This window comes from Scleropages formosus, chromosome 3 (genome assembly GCF_900964775.1).
Source record: "Scleropages formosus chromosome 3, fSclFor1.1, whole genome shotgun sequence".
Taxonomy (NCBI): domain Eukaryota; kingdom Metazoa; phylum Chordata; class Actinopteri; order Osteoglossiformes; family Osteoglossidae; genus Scleropages; species Scleropages formosus.
The window spans coordinates 34,151,131-34,165,833 of record NC_041808.1 but is presented as its reverse complement, the minus strand read 5'-3'; the positions used below and the strand labels follow the sequence as shown (position 1 = coordinate 34,165,833).

General features: G+C 42.7%; 1 protein-coding gene and 1 pseudogene across 1 annotated transcript; both read left to right on the top strand.

Moving 5' to 3' along the window:
* Positions 1–3,274: 3,274 nt before the first annotated feature.
* On the top strand, positions 3,275–3,863 carry LOC114910214 (serine/arginine-rich splicing factor 1 pseudogene; annotated as a pseudogene).
* Positions 3,864–9,849: 5,986 nt separating this feature from the next.
* LOC114909041 (uncharacterized) lies at positions 9,850–14,189 on the top strand. The gene is made up of 2 exons (XM_018732667.2): positions 9,850–10,159; positions 10,348–14,189. Exon 2 carries the CDS (start codon positions 11,151–11,153, stop codon positions 12,552–12,554), a length of 1,404 nt encoding a protein of 467 aa, XP_018588183.1. The 5' UTR covers positions 9,850–10,159; positions 10,348–11,150; the 3' UTR covers positions 12,555–14,189.
* The last annotated feature ends 514 nt before the right edge of the window (positions 14,190–14,703 follow it).

Genomic DNA, 14,703 nt, shown 5'->3' with positions numbered 1-14,703 from the left:
GGTATACCTCCAAAGGGAGGCGCCCAAGGGGGATCCTTATCAGATGCCCGAACCACCTCAACTGGTTCCTCTCGAGGCCCGGTTCACGCTGGACCTCCCTGCGAAGCTATCCTCTCCAACTTCAAGCCACTCTCCGGATCTGAAGTCGCTGACCCCCTGATATTGCGAGAACCACCACCTGCTCGCTTGATCCGATCCCATCATCACTCCTTCAGAACATTTCCCCGCAACTCTCCTCTTTCGTTTCTCTATCATTAACTCCTCACTCTCCTCTGGCTGTTTCCCAGCTGTCTTCTAAACCGCTCTAATTTCACCTCAGTTAAAAAAATCCTCCCTAGACCCCAGTCTGGTTGAAAATTACAGAGCGGTCTCTCTCCTCTCTTTCCTGTCCAAAACCCTTGAGTTGGGACAGCCTGTGATCAACTGTCTGATTTCCTCACCCGGAACCATCTCCTTGATGGTTATCAGTCTAGTTTCAAAGCTGGTCACTCCACTGAGACCGCCCTTCTGGCGGTATCTGACGCTCTCCAAGCTGCTAGAGCTGCCTCCCTCTCCTCGGTCCTCATCCTCCTCAGTCTGTCTGCAGCGTTCGACACTGTCAATCACCGGATTCTACTCTCCTCTCTTAACCAGCTTGGGATCAAAGGTGCAGCACTAAGATGGTTTGAGTCCTACCTCTCTGACCGATCCTATCAAGTGGTCTGGCGGAGCTCTCGTTCTTCTCCTCTGCCTTTCTCAACCAGTGTTCCGCAGGGCTCGGTATTGGGTTCTCTTCTTTTCTCCATCTACACCTCCTCCCTCGGTCTGGTCATAGCCTCCCATGGATTTAAATACCACTGCTATGCTGATGATACCCAGCTCTTCCTCTCATTTCCACCTGGTGCGTCAGACATCTCCGCACGCATCGCTGCCTGCCTGTCGGACATCTCTTCATGGATGTATGACCACCACCTCCAACTCAACCTCTCCAAAACAGAGATTCTTTACCTCCCAGCTGGCCTGTCCTACTGTCACGACCTCTTGATCAAACTGGACAACTCACTCATTTCGCTTATCTCCTTTGCTAAGAGTCTGGGAGTAACGACTGATTCGAGTCTGTCATTCTCTCAACATATCGAAGCCACAACCCAGTCCTGCAGATGCATCCTGCATAATATTCATAGGATCCGTCCCTACCTCACTACTGACTCTGCCCAACTACTTGTCCAGGCCATGGTGACTTCCCATCTGGACTACTGCAACTTTCTCCTATGTGGCCTTCCTGCTAATGCCATCAAACCTCTGCAGCTTCTACAGAATGCTGCTGCAGGAGTTGTTTGATTTGCCAAAGTGCTCCCATGTATCTCCTCTACTCATTTCTCTACACTGGCTTCCTATAGTTACCACAGTCAAATTCAAAACCCTGGTTACTGTGTACAAATACATCAATAGAACTGCTCCAAGCTATTTACAAGACAATCAACCGGTACACCCCAGCCAGACCCCTTTGCTTGTCTACTTCTGCTCACTTGGTGGTCCCGCGCATGAAAGGCAAAGCTCAGAGGTTCTCGGTTCTGGGTCCGTTGTGGTGGAATGACCTTCCCATGTCACTCAGAACTGCGGAAACTCTGTCTATTTTCAAAAATGGTCTGAAAACTCACCTTTTCCAGATCCACTTCACCCAAGATCTCTCCAGCTCATTTATGGTATAACTGTTCACGCATCGTAACTTCATAAACATCCCCAGATACAACCTTTATTCAGCCATTACTTTGGCATTATACTTGCTCATTTGTGTACCTTATAATTTAAATTAAAAAAACAAAAAAAAAAAAGAATTGGTGGGAGGGTATTGGGATTTGTCTATCCTGTGTCTTATGCACCTACTCGAACGATGAACCTTGGTGCAGCAAGTGGTAGGGAACAAACTAGGTTTGCTTGAGACTTTCATGTCTGCAGCTATTTCCTTCTCTTAACATAATGCATAAATTGTACTTTTGCTGAGATGTACATCACTCTGGACAAAAGTGTCTGCTAAATGAATAAATGTAAATGTAAATGACTATTGAGGCGCTTTCAGTTCGTGGCAGTACTCATTTTGATACATTGTACGGAGTTGTCATAGAAACATCGGTTGTGGGAGGGGTTAGGCGGCATGAGCTTTTCACCTTAGACCAAATGCCTGACATTTCAATAGCAGTTTACTCAAGCAGGTCTGATTCTGGATTTAAGTACTTATTACACACACATTAAAGAAATCTGAAAAAAGCATGAAATATGGTAAACATTTGAAAATCATATTGCTTTAAAACATTTACATTGATGATACCCTTCGAATTATACAAACTAAATTTACTTAAATTATCCAAGCAATGATTGTAATCAAACATGCTACCATTATTATGGTAAATCGGGTGGTGCCCATTTAAAATAAAACTATAATTACCAAAAACCATACAGATCTCAAAAGAACACTCTCAAAAAAACTACTGGAGAAGCATAAAGGGCCCTTAACCCTTGTGTGGTGTTCCGATCTGTGAGACCCATTTTCTTTGAAGAACATGTTAAGGGACAAATTTTTATTGAGGACATACTGTGACATCCCCTAACACATTTATATTTCATTGGTGGGAGCAGTTAAGGTGTGGAAACTAAAAAACAACAACACCACTTCAGAGGCATAGTTTCCAACTACTCCAAACCTAATCCCGTCAGACCAATCACTTAGATAAACATCAAACCATGAACACCCCATTCAAGTCCTCCATACCTATCCAACCTCCAACACCTTTCTCTTTCACACACAATAACTAATCCCATTAGACCAATCATTTTTATTTCTTTTCAAAATGGAATTGAGTAGGAACACAAAAAATGAATAGCTCTACATATGTGGCTCCTTTCCAACAAGTATGGCAAAGGAAATCTGTTCAGATGGCCTTATAAGTTATGTTAGAAGAAGCAAACGTGGAAAGAGCACCCACTTTGCATGATGACAATGGAAGGAACAATAAGAAAAAACAAGCAGGAGGAAAGACAGGAGGAGTAGATAACTTGGATAAGTTGGTGAGTGGCTACAGCTGTAAAAGAAGAACCCTACTTGTAATATTTTTCATTATCTTGGACGTCTCCGCTTACAATGCATTTGTCATCTGGATGGCACTGAATCCAAATTCAGGAATGCTCCAGAGGAGAGGACTCTTTCAATTTAATGTAGCGCCTTTCGCAGCGAGATGCCTCAAGGCACTTTACAGGTTACAGGTGTTATCAGTGGAACAAAAGCTACTGAATACATGTTGGAAATTTGCCACCAGATATTTGGACCAAAGACATTGAAGAGGTGTTCTATAAATACGGAGAAATCCGGGACATCAACCTGAAAAATCGCCAAGGGGGACCTCCGTTCGCCTTTGTGGAGTTTGATGACCCAAGAGATGCCGAGGACATGGTGTATGGAAGGAACAGCTATGACTATGATGGTTACCGCCTTCGTGTGGCGTTCCCCAGAAGTGGAAGGGGGACTGGAAAAGGTGGCATTGCCCAGGGGCTGATACGGACCCCCATCCAGACAATCTGAGCACCGTGTAATCGTTTCAGGGCTTCCTCCAAGCGGCAGGATCTAAAGGATCAGATGCGTAAAGCGGGTGATTTATGTTACCCTGATGTCTTCCGAGATGGAACTGGAGTTGTAGAGTTTGTTCGCGAAGACTCTTTCTTCAAGAGCTGGACAAAAAATTGGTAACACTTCAAAACAAAAACACAGACAACAAATCGCAACGACCCCTGCCTCTGCAGCCATTGTGAAGAGGGTTCAGGAGGAGGATGTTGGAGCCACAGGACCACCAACTGCAGAACCTAAAGTAAATGTGAGTAATGTTGCCTGAATATATATCTGTATATATATACATTAGAATAGAGACACTTTAAGATGTGTTAGTAGACTTTTAGAACTAACCAGCATTTTCATCATTCTAGGTCGCTGTTAGTAGCAGCAAGACGAAATGCAATGCTTGTAGACCCAAAAAAGGCAGGAAGACACAATTTGGATGCCTCAAGTGCAAAAAATAATATTAGATAGATAGATAGATATACTTTATTGATCCCACAAGGAAAATTATTATGTTACAGCAGCAGAACACAAGTCAGATAAATACTTGCAATATATATTAAAAAAAAAAACAAAAAAACATATAACAAGTGGAAAAATACAAGTTAAAAATATAAGTATGTACAATTATGTATACAGTTGGAAGAATAAAAGAATAAAAAGTATATTAAATAAATAAATTAAAACAGTATGTAGTGCAACAGTAAAGTACAAGTTGTACAAAACGGTAATATAATCATTATGAAGTAGTAACAAAATGAACTAACAATAGTGCTGAATAGTTCATCTGTCACACAGAGGTGAGCTGTTGTACAAAGTTACTGCGAACGGTAGGAATGATTTCCTGAACCGTTCTTTACGGCAGCGGAGCTGAATGAGTCTTTTAGAAAATGAGCTTCGCTGTCTCTGCAGTGTGCTGTGAAGTGGGTGGGATGGAGTGTCTATAATGGAGAGCAGTTTGTTCAGTGACCTCCTATTCCTCACCGACTCAAACGTCTCCATGCTCTGTCCAATGATGATACCGGCCTTACAGATGAGTTTGTTCACCCTGCCTGCATCTCTGGCATTGATGCTGCTCCCCCAGCAGACCACGGCAAAGTAGATAATATTGCCATAGACTCACTGTAAAACTGTCCTCCATGTGGTGTGTAGATGTTATGAATTTGTGTTCAACTTGGACTCATTATATCATTTCAATATAGCACTGTAAGTCAGCTTTGTTCTTTCAGTTCGTTCAGTTCAATACAATAAACATCAATAACTCTGGAAACATTGTCTTATTCCTATTGGTTCAAGATTAATATGATATATTCCACCTCTGTCTTGATTATTATTGATTTCTACACAGAAATCACATTTTATGACTCAAACAGCACTTTCATTGAAAAATGTAATCTATCAGAGGTAAATAGTAAACAAACATATCTGCTGCTGTCTATATTATTTATAAGTAAGATAAAGTCAACATCTGTTAAGTAGTTTGACATAAAATCTTATATTTTTATTGTTTTTAAAACCCACTAATGTTGTGGGTCTGAAAGACCCATGAACACCAACTGAGTAACAAAAATACGAACAGGACACAAGGGTAACTGACGGCACCTCTCAAATTGATACAATGTATGGCCGTTGCCTAACAAACAGGGTTGAGCATGGAGCCAGGGTAGAAGTAAATGTGAGGAACTTGACTAAACGTGCATGTTTGCTGTTAAGGCCAGAAACTTCAGAACTTTATCAAAAACTTTGGCAGGTAAGCTTTTACATTTTACTTTGCCTTATGAACTAAATGTGTTCATGTGTGCTAGCCAGATTAATGTAACATATTTATAAAAATTCCCTTCTCACCCCTATGGTGAGATGTGTCTTCGTCAATCTCGGGTCCTCTACCAGAGAGCTGGGAGTTTAAGGTCAAAAGATGAATATGAGACGGAAGTTCAGAATTTCAGATTTTATTTCCAGGTATTTTACATTATTTTAAACGTGTTTTCATATCAGTAATTGAGTTATTTTAGAGGGGGCGTGGTGGTGCAGTGGGTTGGTCCTGGTCCTGCTCTCCAGTGGGTCTGGGGTTCGAGTCCCGCTTGGGGTGCCTTGCGGCGGACTAGTGTTCCGTCCTGGGTGTGTCCCCTCCCCCTCCGGCCTTACGCCCTGTGTTACCGGGTAGGCTCCGGTTCCCCGCGACCCCGTATGGGACAAGCGGTTCCGAAAATGTGTGTGTGTGTGTGTGTGTGTGTGTGTGTGAGTTATTTTAGAAATTCCTGTTTTGATATCAAAATTTTACATTCTTGATACTTGTCAGTAAGCCAGATGATAAAAAAAAAAAATTTGTTTTAAAACCTGTTAAATGTCTGTCCCTTATATATGTATTCATTAGTAGTCCAAATGCTTACAGATGTGTTTGTTACTTTAGGTCAATGTCAGAAAAAAATCTGAATCTGAATCAGAAAAAATCAGCATCTGAAATGGAATGTGGAGTTGCTAATAATTTAGATGAAGACTCACATGAAAATTCATCAGAGCAGAGAGACATCAGAGCACGGTACAATGATAATTTTGCGGAAGAATTTGAAGTCAGTCTCTAGCAGATCAGAATATCAACCATCCAACAGTAAGTCTGACTCCACATCAGAATGTTTTGATTGTGACCAAACTACCCTGAATTCTCAGCCTCCTACAGTTGGACACTTTAGTAAAAAATCAATAACTGTAAAACAAACTAGCAAGACATTGGAAGGTAAGCGGAAATGGGATAAAAAACACTATTGTGTTTGTTGTCACAAACCAAACACAAAAATGGCTTGTCACCTCGAACAATGGCACTCAACAAAGGTAGAAGTGGCACATGTTTTTAGCTTTAACAAAGGTTCAAACCCTAGAAAGAAACTGCTTGCACAACTTCGCATCAAGGGGGACTACTATCATAACCTTAAAGTTCTCAAAGAGGGTTGTGGTGAACTTGTCACTTGGAAACAGCCTTCAACCAGTACATCTGCAAGTGATTATATTCCGTCAGCACTGTTTTGGTTTTTTCTTGAAGAAGGACCTTTAGAGGCATGAAGGCTCTTGCAGACTTAAGGTAGAGTCTAAGTCTTCTATAAGAAAGCGAGTACAAGCAGCATCCATGCATCTTGTTCCTTTACCTGATGAGGATGTTGGAGAGTGCAAAGTAATATAACTGAAGATGCAATCTGATGAAATTTCTATGCATGTCAAAAGTGATAAATTAATATATAAATATGGGAATATGCTTTAAGTAAAGCATGGTCATGACAACACACAGCATGCATACATTGCTCAAAAAATGCGAGAACTTGGAAGGTTAGTCATTGCAGTAAGTCAACTTGATACTAGTGTGAAAACACTTCAGGACTTATGACTATGAGGGCGGTGCCCTGGGTTCTGTTCTAAAGACTGAAATATTATAACCCAAAACAGTGTTGTAACAGGATGAACATCCAATTATCTCAAACTCTGTAAACAGAAAAAAACCAAATAAACTTTTGCCCTGAAGAATTGTGTTGTTCAATACACAAATGTTTACCCAAAGTCCCTTCAGCAGATTACTGAAATAAATGCAAACAACTAAAACATTAATAAAATAAAAGCCTCCACAGCAAGTATTACAAACAGCAAGTACACCACAGTTATACCCTCATGTAAAACATAGTCTAGAAGTTTCTTTGAAAACCATCTCACTCTCAAACACAATAACACTAGTATCTGGGATACTCCGGAATATTTGAACTTTATGAAAAACACCCTTACGTTGCAGGCCTGATCGCAACTTGAGCACGTTGAGACCAAAAATATAATGGCCGATTCACTCTCAAGAGCAAGGGGGGGAAAACCCACAGTTTACCTCGTCTGCTGTCCATGCAAAAATCAAGAAGTCAGGCTCATCCATTCGCGTTTCAGGAGCGAATGAGAACTCCAGCGAGGCCCGAGGAACTTGGTGCGTTGTCAGTAGCACGAAGCGCTATCGGGTTCTCCTTCTCCGTGGCCGCTCCACGCGACGGGCTGAAGACCCTCAGTTTTCTAAAACAACTGGACTCGTTGGACACAAAAGAGTACAAAACGGAGACGTAGCTTCATCAACTCTCCAAACAGAACACACTGCCTGTCTTTACAGAATCAAAATAAAACAATATTTTCTTTCTTTGGTTTGTTCTGAGCGACCAGAAACTATAAACTCCCTAGCGTTCTTCCCATGTTTTTTCTTTTTGTTCTGTATTCTCTCGCTCTTGTTTGTGCTTAACTTTGCAGTCCCAAATTGGGTCATAACAGTTTTTTTTGCCATTAACCACATGCAGGCTACGCACAAAACTCACTCCCTTCACCTCACATCTTGGAGATTACGAGAACACGCCATTCTTCCAGAAGCATCTCAAAGCTTCCGCCCCACTCCTTGTTCCATCCCTTCTATCTCTAATTGGTTTCCCTCAAACCAAACCCAATCAGCTTGCAATAAATTCAAGACTGACAATATCACACATTGGTTGTAACCGTTCCAGAACGTGCTGGAATGGCTTCAAACAATGTGTTGAAATTGTGTAACTTTATTTAAACCCTCAAAAAAAATAAATAAATAAAAATAAACAAAGTAGTGGGGAGTGCAGTGGCGCAGTGGGTTGGACCGCAGTCCTGCTCTCCGGTGGGTCTGGGGTTCAAGTCCCGCTTGGGGTGCCTTGCGGCGGACTGGCGTCCCGTCCTGGGTGTGTCCCCTTCCCCCTCTGGCCTTACGCCCTGTGTTGCCGGGTAGGCTCCGGTTCCCCGTGACCCCGTAAGGGACAAGCGGTTCTGAAAATGTGTGTGTGTGTGTGTAAACAAAGTAGTAGCACTACATGACTACATATACTTTGAACTTATATTTTTGTATACCGCATGTTTCCTGTAATTCATATGTTCCAACATTCCTTAAATGATTTCTTTTTCTATGGACCAAATGCCAAAATCATAATAAAATGACTTTAAATAAAATACTATAGGTATTGTTTTTGTATGTAAAAAGGTATTTTTAATGCATCATGTTTTTTTTTTAGAAGCATGCATTCCATCCATCCTATCTCTAACTGGTTTCCCTAAAACCAAAACCAAAACAGCTTGCAATAAATGTAAGACTGACAAGATCACACAGATTACAGCATATGTTGGCACAGCTTAAAACAAACTCTCCAAAAACTTATACAGGGTTCTAGCATTGAATTCACTGATGCAATATTATTTAAACTGACAAAAGCCACCCTTGATGAGTTTAAACAGCGCCCCTTTAACTCTAAAAGTATCAAGCTACAAGACTGGAATCCTCAACTTATTATATTTAGTTCATTTTTGCATACTTATTTAATTTTGATTGTATTGTAGTACATTTGTTGCCAACTATAGGTTAGGTGAGTTTTTTTGTGGGGGGTTGGGACAAAATGCCAATCCAATTTCCACAGTATAATTTAAAAATATACCAATAAATAAACAAAACATTTTACCTGACTACTGACTTGCACTGAAATTGAATACATGTTGTACATTTTTCCTTATCATACTAAACAAGACATTGTGCATTATATTTTGCGTTGGAGGTCCGTCTCTGCTGTTCGTAGTGTTTCAGGTAAGTGTAGTTGTTTTGCTACTGCTTTTTCCCGATGCGCATTCGTGTTGTGTAGCTGTGTAGATATAATAGTATGTATAATAGTATGTAGTGGTTTGTTAGGGTGCACGTTCTCCGGTTCATTTCTGTGTCCCGTAGTGGGGAGTGGGCTTGACTCCGTGGTTCGATTAATCGCGTCTGTTTGGTTGTTTGTTATGGTCACCATTGTTGCAGTAGTTTCAGTAACGATTAAGAATCTCAGCTGATAGGCATTAGCCCAGTTTTTTAAATAGTGGCTGGTGAACAATAGCGGCAGCAGTTGCGGCAGCCTCTTGGTGCAAAGACTGGGGGTGCAAAGATGAGGAAGTCTACTGAGAAAGGCCGCCGGTACCGTGTTCCGTAAGGGAACATGCGTCCAACATGTCGACCATCAAAGTATTCTGCGGTAAGCAAGCCATGCGACTTCGCCACCACCGGAGACCTGGGCGCTCTTGCTGCTACAGTAACCTGGTCTATCCTCACCTGTCAAACCTTCCATCTTGCTCTACTTTCTCAATGGGACTCTGGAACTGCCAGTCTGCTGTGAGAAAGGCTGACTTCATACCAGCCTACACCTCCCATCTCTCACTGGACCTCATGGCCCTAAATGAAACCTGGATCACCCCAGACAACATTACATTTAAGGAACTTGAAAAGAGGTGTGCTGTTACAATGAGTTATTAGTTAATTGATTATAGTTCTTTTTGGGCTTGAAGTTTGAGCAAGTGTTGAACATAAGTTGTTTTTCAGTTCTTAATAGTCGAAGTGTGAGTTGGTGCCATCTACTGGTGGATTCTTGTATATTTCACGTAATACTGAGACTTTTACGCTTCCTCTCTGAAAGGAAGCAGGAAGTAGGAAGTAGTTCTGTTACTATCGTCAATGCACATGGTGAACTCTTCTCCTAATCTCTTTGAATTGTTTCCATCCTCAGCCCTGCAACAGCATCGCCTGTATGTTTCAATTCAGTTTTACTTTATTAATGTTGTAGTCTTTATTTTGTCGCGAGATGTTATAATTGCAGACAAATTGCAATGTTTTGTGGTTCACTTGGTTGGTGGTTCACTTGGATATGGGTTATTGATACACTTGGATATGGGTTATTGATATATTCATATTGTGTTCACTTCTTTGTCTCTAGTTTCACCCTTGCCTAAAACCATTAAACCTGTGGACAAAAGAAACACTTGTCTTCAGAGTCGTGTGAAGGCTAGGAGTCTAGCTGACTGTCAAACCACTAACGCAGCGTAGAGGACAGTACAGTGAAAAGGCAGCTGCAAGGTAAGAGGAGCTCAGAGTGACACAAAGTACGTTTGTTGAAGACACTGGAGTCTGCACCGTCACTGAAAACTAGATCATGTGCATCTTGCTCATCCAAGCAGTCAAGTGGTTTATCTACACACACAGCAGCTGCTGTCGCCAGAGCAGAAGCAGCCAAGGCACGCTTAGCGTATGTAGTTCAAGAAATGAGAATAAAGCTGGAAAAAGCCGAACTGGAGGCGAAACTGGACAGAATGGCATTAGAAAAGAGAAACTGTCGCAGCAGTAGCCGAAGCTGAAGTACTAGAGGCAGCTCTTGACATGAGTGAGCAACGCAGCCATGAGCTTCACCTGGAAGCAACCCCTCTCGCTCCTATGAGGCGGACAAGAGAGTACGTTGACCACTCTAATGCTTACGACATCACACGATCAGCACCAGACATAGATCCATCTACTTTAGATGAGACTATACAGCTTCACACAGAGCTACAAGCATCGAGCCCTGTTCCTGCTTCACGTCTCAAAACAGAGAATGGTCCAGACGATGCTGATCTTCACACTAATAGATCATCCCAACCACCACAGTTCACTTCCGATGTGCCTCAGCCCGCAAGTAATGAGCAAAAGGACCACTGTAAACATTAGACACGATTTAAGCAATGTAGCCCTCCTCCTCCTTTTCCAATGCCCCGATCTCAGTTTCTCCAGTACGATAATTCTAACATTACAGACTTCGTCAGATACCTTGCCTGCCGTGAGATAGTCAACACTGGCCTGATCCAGTTCAATGACCAACCAGAAAGCTACAGAGCCTGGCAACGCTCTTTTTGCAATGCAGCCAGCAGCTTGAACTTGACACCTAGTGAAGAAATGGATCTGCAAGTCAAATGGCTGGGGAAGGAGTCAACCGAACATGCTAAATGCATGAGGTCAGTACATATTAACCAACCTCATAAGGGTCTCAAAATGATATGGGACAGACTGGAAGAGTGTTATAGTGCTCCAGAAGTAATAGAAAGTGCACTGTTTAGACGTGTCAATAGTTTTCCTAAAATTTCGAGCAGGGATTACTCTAAGCTCCATGAATTGGGAGACCTCCTTATGGAAGTGGAGTCAGCTAAAGCAGATGGGGACCTTCCAGGGCTGTCATACCTTGATACAGCCTGGGGCATCAACCCTATAGTCCAAAAAGTACCATTCAATTTACAAGAGGAGTGGCTATCATATGGTTCCAGCTATAAAGAGACATATCGTGTCCCTTTCCCCCCTTTTTCAGCTTTAGTTGGCTTCATCTGTCAGCAAGCTAGAATAAGAAATGACCCAGGACAAGGAGAGCCACCTCCTAAAGCAGACAAAGGCATTTGGAAAACAAGTAGACAGAAAGAAATCTCAGTTTACAAGACTGACTTGTCTCCTGCTCCCAGCAGCAAAGAAAGACAAGAAAAGAAAACTGAAGATGCTCAAAGACTATGTCCTATTCACAAGAGGCCCCACTTGCTCCGAAAATGCCGTGCCTTGAAGGAAAAGGGCATCTGTTTCAAATGCTGCTTAGGCACATCACACACAGCTAAGATCTGTAAATATAATGTCACATGCTCAGAGCATGGAAGTGAGAAACATATTTCTGCACTACATCCAGGCCCACCACCAAAAGCTCAGGAACCTAACCCTTCACCAAAGTATGGTGGGGAGGAAGACCCCATGCTAACATCAGAAGTGGCAGCTCATTACACTGAAGTTTGTGGAGGTGATCTTAGCAGCAGATCTTGCTCAAAGATCTGTTCAGTTAACATCTTTCCCAATGGCCATCGTGACAAAGCACTCAAGGTCTATGTGGTCCCTGACGAGCAAAGCAACAAGTCATTAGCTCGCTCTGAGTTTTTTGACACATTCAAGGAAAAAGGCCGAGTTTCTTCATATACCCTCAAAACCTGTTCTGGAGTAACAGAGATACTTGGAAGAAAAGCTTTTGGCTACCAAATTGAGTCAATAGATGGGAAAGTGAGAATCCCCTTACCAAGTCTACTAGAGTGCAACAACATCCTTAACAACAGAGCAGAAATTCCCACACCTACTGCTGCTCGCTAGTACTGTCAGCTCAGACCTTCAGCAGACTTCATCCCGGAGTTAGTGCCAGAGACACCCATCGTGATTCTTCTGGGTCGTGACATTATCCGAGTGTATAAGATCCGCAAGCAGGTGAATGGTCCTCATGACGCCCCTTATGCCCAAAAGATTGACCTAGGATGAGTGATAGTCGGCGATATCTGTTTGAACAGCATTTACAAGTCCACGACAGTGAGTATGTTCTGCACCAACGTCCTAGAACAGCGACGGCCTTCCGTCTTTCAACCCTATCCTTATGTCTTTCATGTTAAAGAAAAACCTAGACTCTGTCAGTACAGTACGCTTCTCCAAATTTTTCAGTTGGAAATCACTGACGCAGGCCATTGCATGCCTTGTCCATATATCTCGTCAGCTTTCCAAAACCCAAACAACACCAGCACCAGGTTGCAGAGGTTGGCATTACTGCTCCCTAGCATTATCAGTTGAAGAGCTTTTCCATGCTGAAAAGATCATCATTCAAGCTGTTCAAAGACAAGAATATGCCCAAGAATTCCTGTGTCTGAAGAGAATAGAGAAGCTCCCTAAAACCAGCCCTCTTAAGGGCTTAGACCCCTTCGTAGATGAAGATACCCTTCTGAGTGTTGGTGGTCGCCTTCCCGAAGCAGACCACCAATTAAGTGGAAAAAAAAAAAAAACCACTTCTTATTCCTGGTAAACACCACATTGCAACCATATTAGTCAGATACAATCATGAGAAAATACAGCACCAGGGACGACTATTCACTGCCATACGTGCTGCTGGCTTTTGGAAAGTTGGTGGCAAAAGGTGTGTCTGTAAGGTCATTCACGAGTGTGTCACATGCCGTAAACTTTGTGGGAAGCTACAAACCCAAAAGATGGCTGACCTCCCACCAGATCATGTCTCCACTGACCCCCTATTCACGAATGTCGGCTTAGACGTTTTCGGCCCATGGACAGTGTTAGCACAATGTACTAGAGGCAGCCACGCACATAGTAAGAGGTGGGCTTTGATGTTTACCTGCATGAGTGCGAAAGCTGTGCACATTGAGCTTATTGAGTCCTTAGACACGTCCAGCTTCATTAATGCTCTCGGACGTTTCCTGACCATCAGATCCCCTGTAAAGCTCATCTGTTCGGACTGAGGGACGAATTTTGTCAGCACTTGTAAAGAGCTCAACATTCCGTCCAACACTGACAATAATTCTGTCAAGAAATTCCTCTCAGACCAAAGGTGCATCTGGCAGTTTAACCCTCCCCATGCCTCTCACATGGGTGGTTCATGGAAAAGGATGATTGGCATTGCTAGAAGGATCCTATACACAATGTTTAGACAGGTTGGACCTTCAGAGCTGACACATGAGGCACTCTCCACTCTGATGGCAGAGGTAGCTGCAATAATTGATGCTCGACCTCTTATCCCTGTGTCCACTGACCCAGATGACCCATTCATACTTACACCCAACACCCTTCTCACAGAGAAAGTGACAACTCCTACAGCTCCAGTTGAGGATTGGATCAGAAACCTCCACAAACAACAGTGGCGTCAGGTTCAACACCTAGCCCAAATCTTCTGGGACAAATGGAAAAAACAATACTTGACCCTTTTACAGCCTAGGAGGAAGTGGCCATCCTCTGAGCCTGATCTTCAACAAGAAAGTATTGTGCTGCTCAAGGATGACCAACAAAAACGTAATGAGTGGCCAATAGGTGTGGTTACTCAAATCCTTCGTGAACAGCCAACAGACGAACTGCCTCCGGCTGGTACAGACCCTCAAGGGAGTCTACACGCTTACAATAGGACCCCTTACTACTTACGACCCCGTCCTCCAGCAGATACACGATCCAATCACACCCCTCGCTGACTACAGCCCTGCCCACCAACCACTATAAATACCCGAACTCCTCAATCAACCTAACAGACTACATCAATGATCCATGAAGACAACGTCTAATGGTTTACGATGCAGAACCCTGAGGATGTTTCCAACATAGGAAACGAAATGTTGGGATTAGTCTCTATGACAACACGGTCTACTCCGGAAGATGCTAAATTCCAGTCTAAATCTTTCCTGATAAAGATAAAGTCCGGAAAGTGGAGATCAAGGTCTTCAAGAAAGAAGGGCCTAGGGTCTTTATGCGACTTGTCACC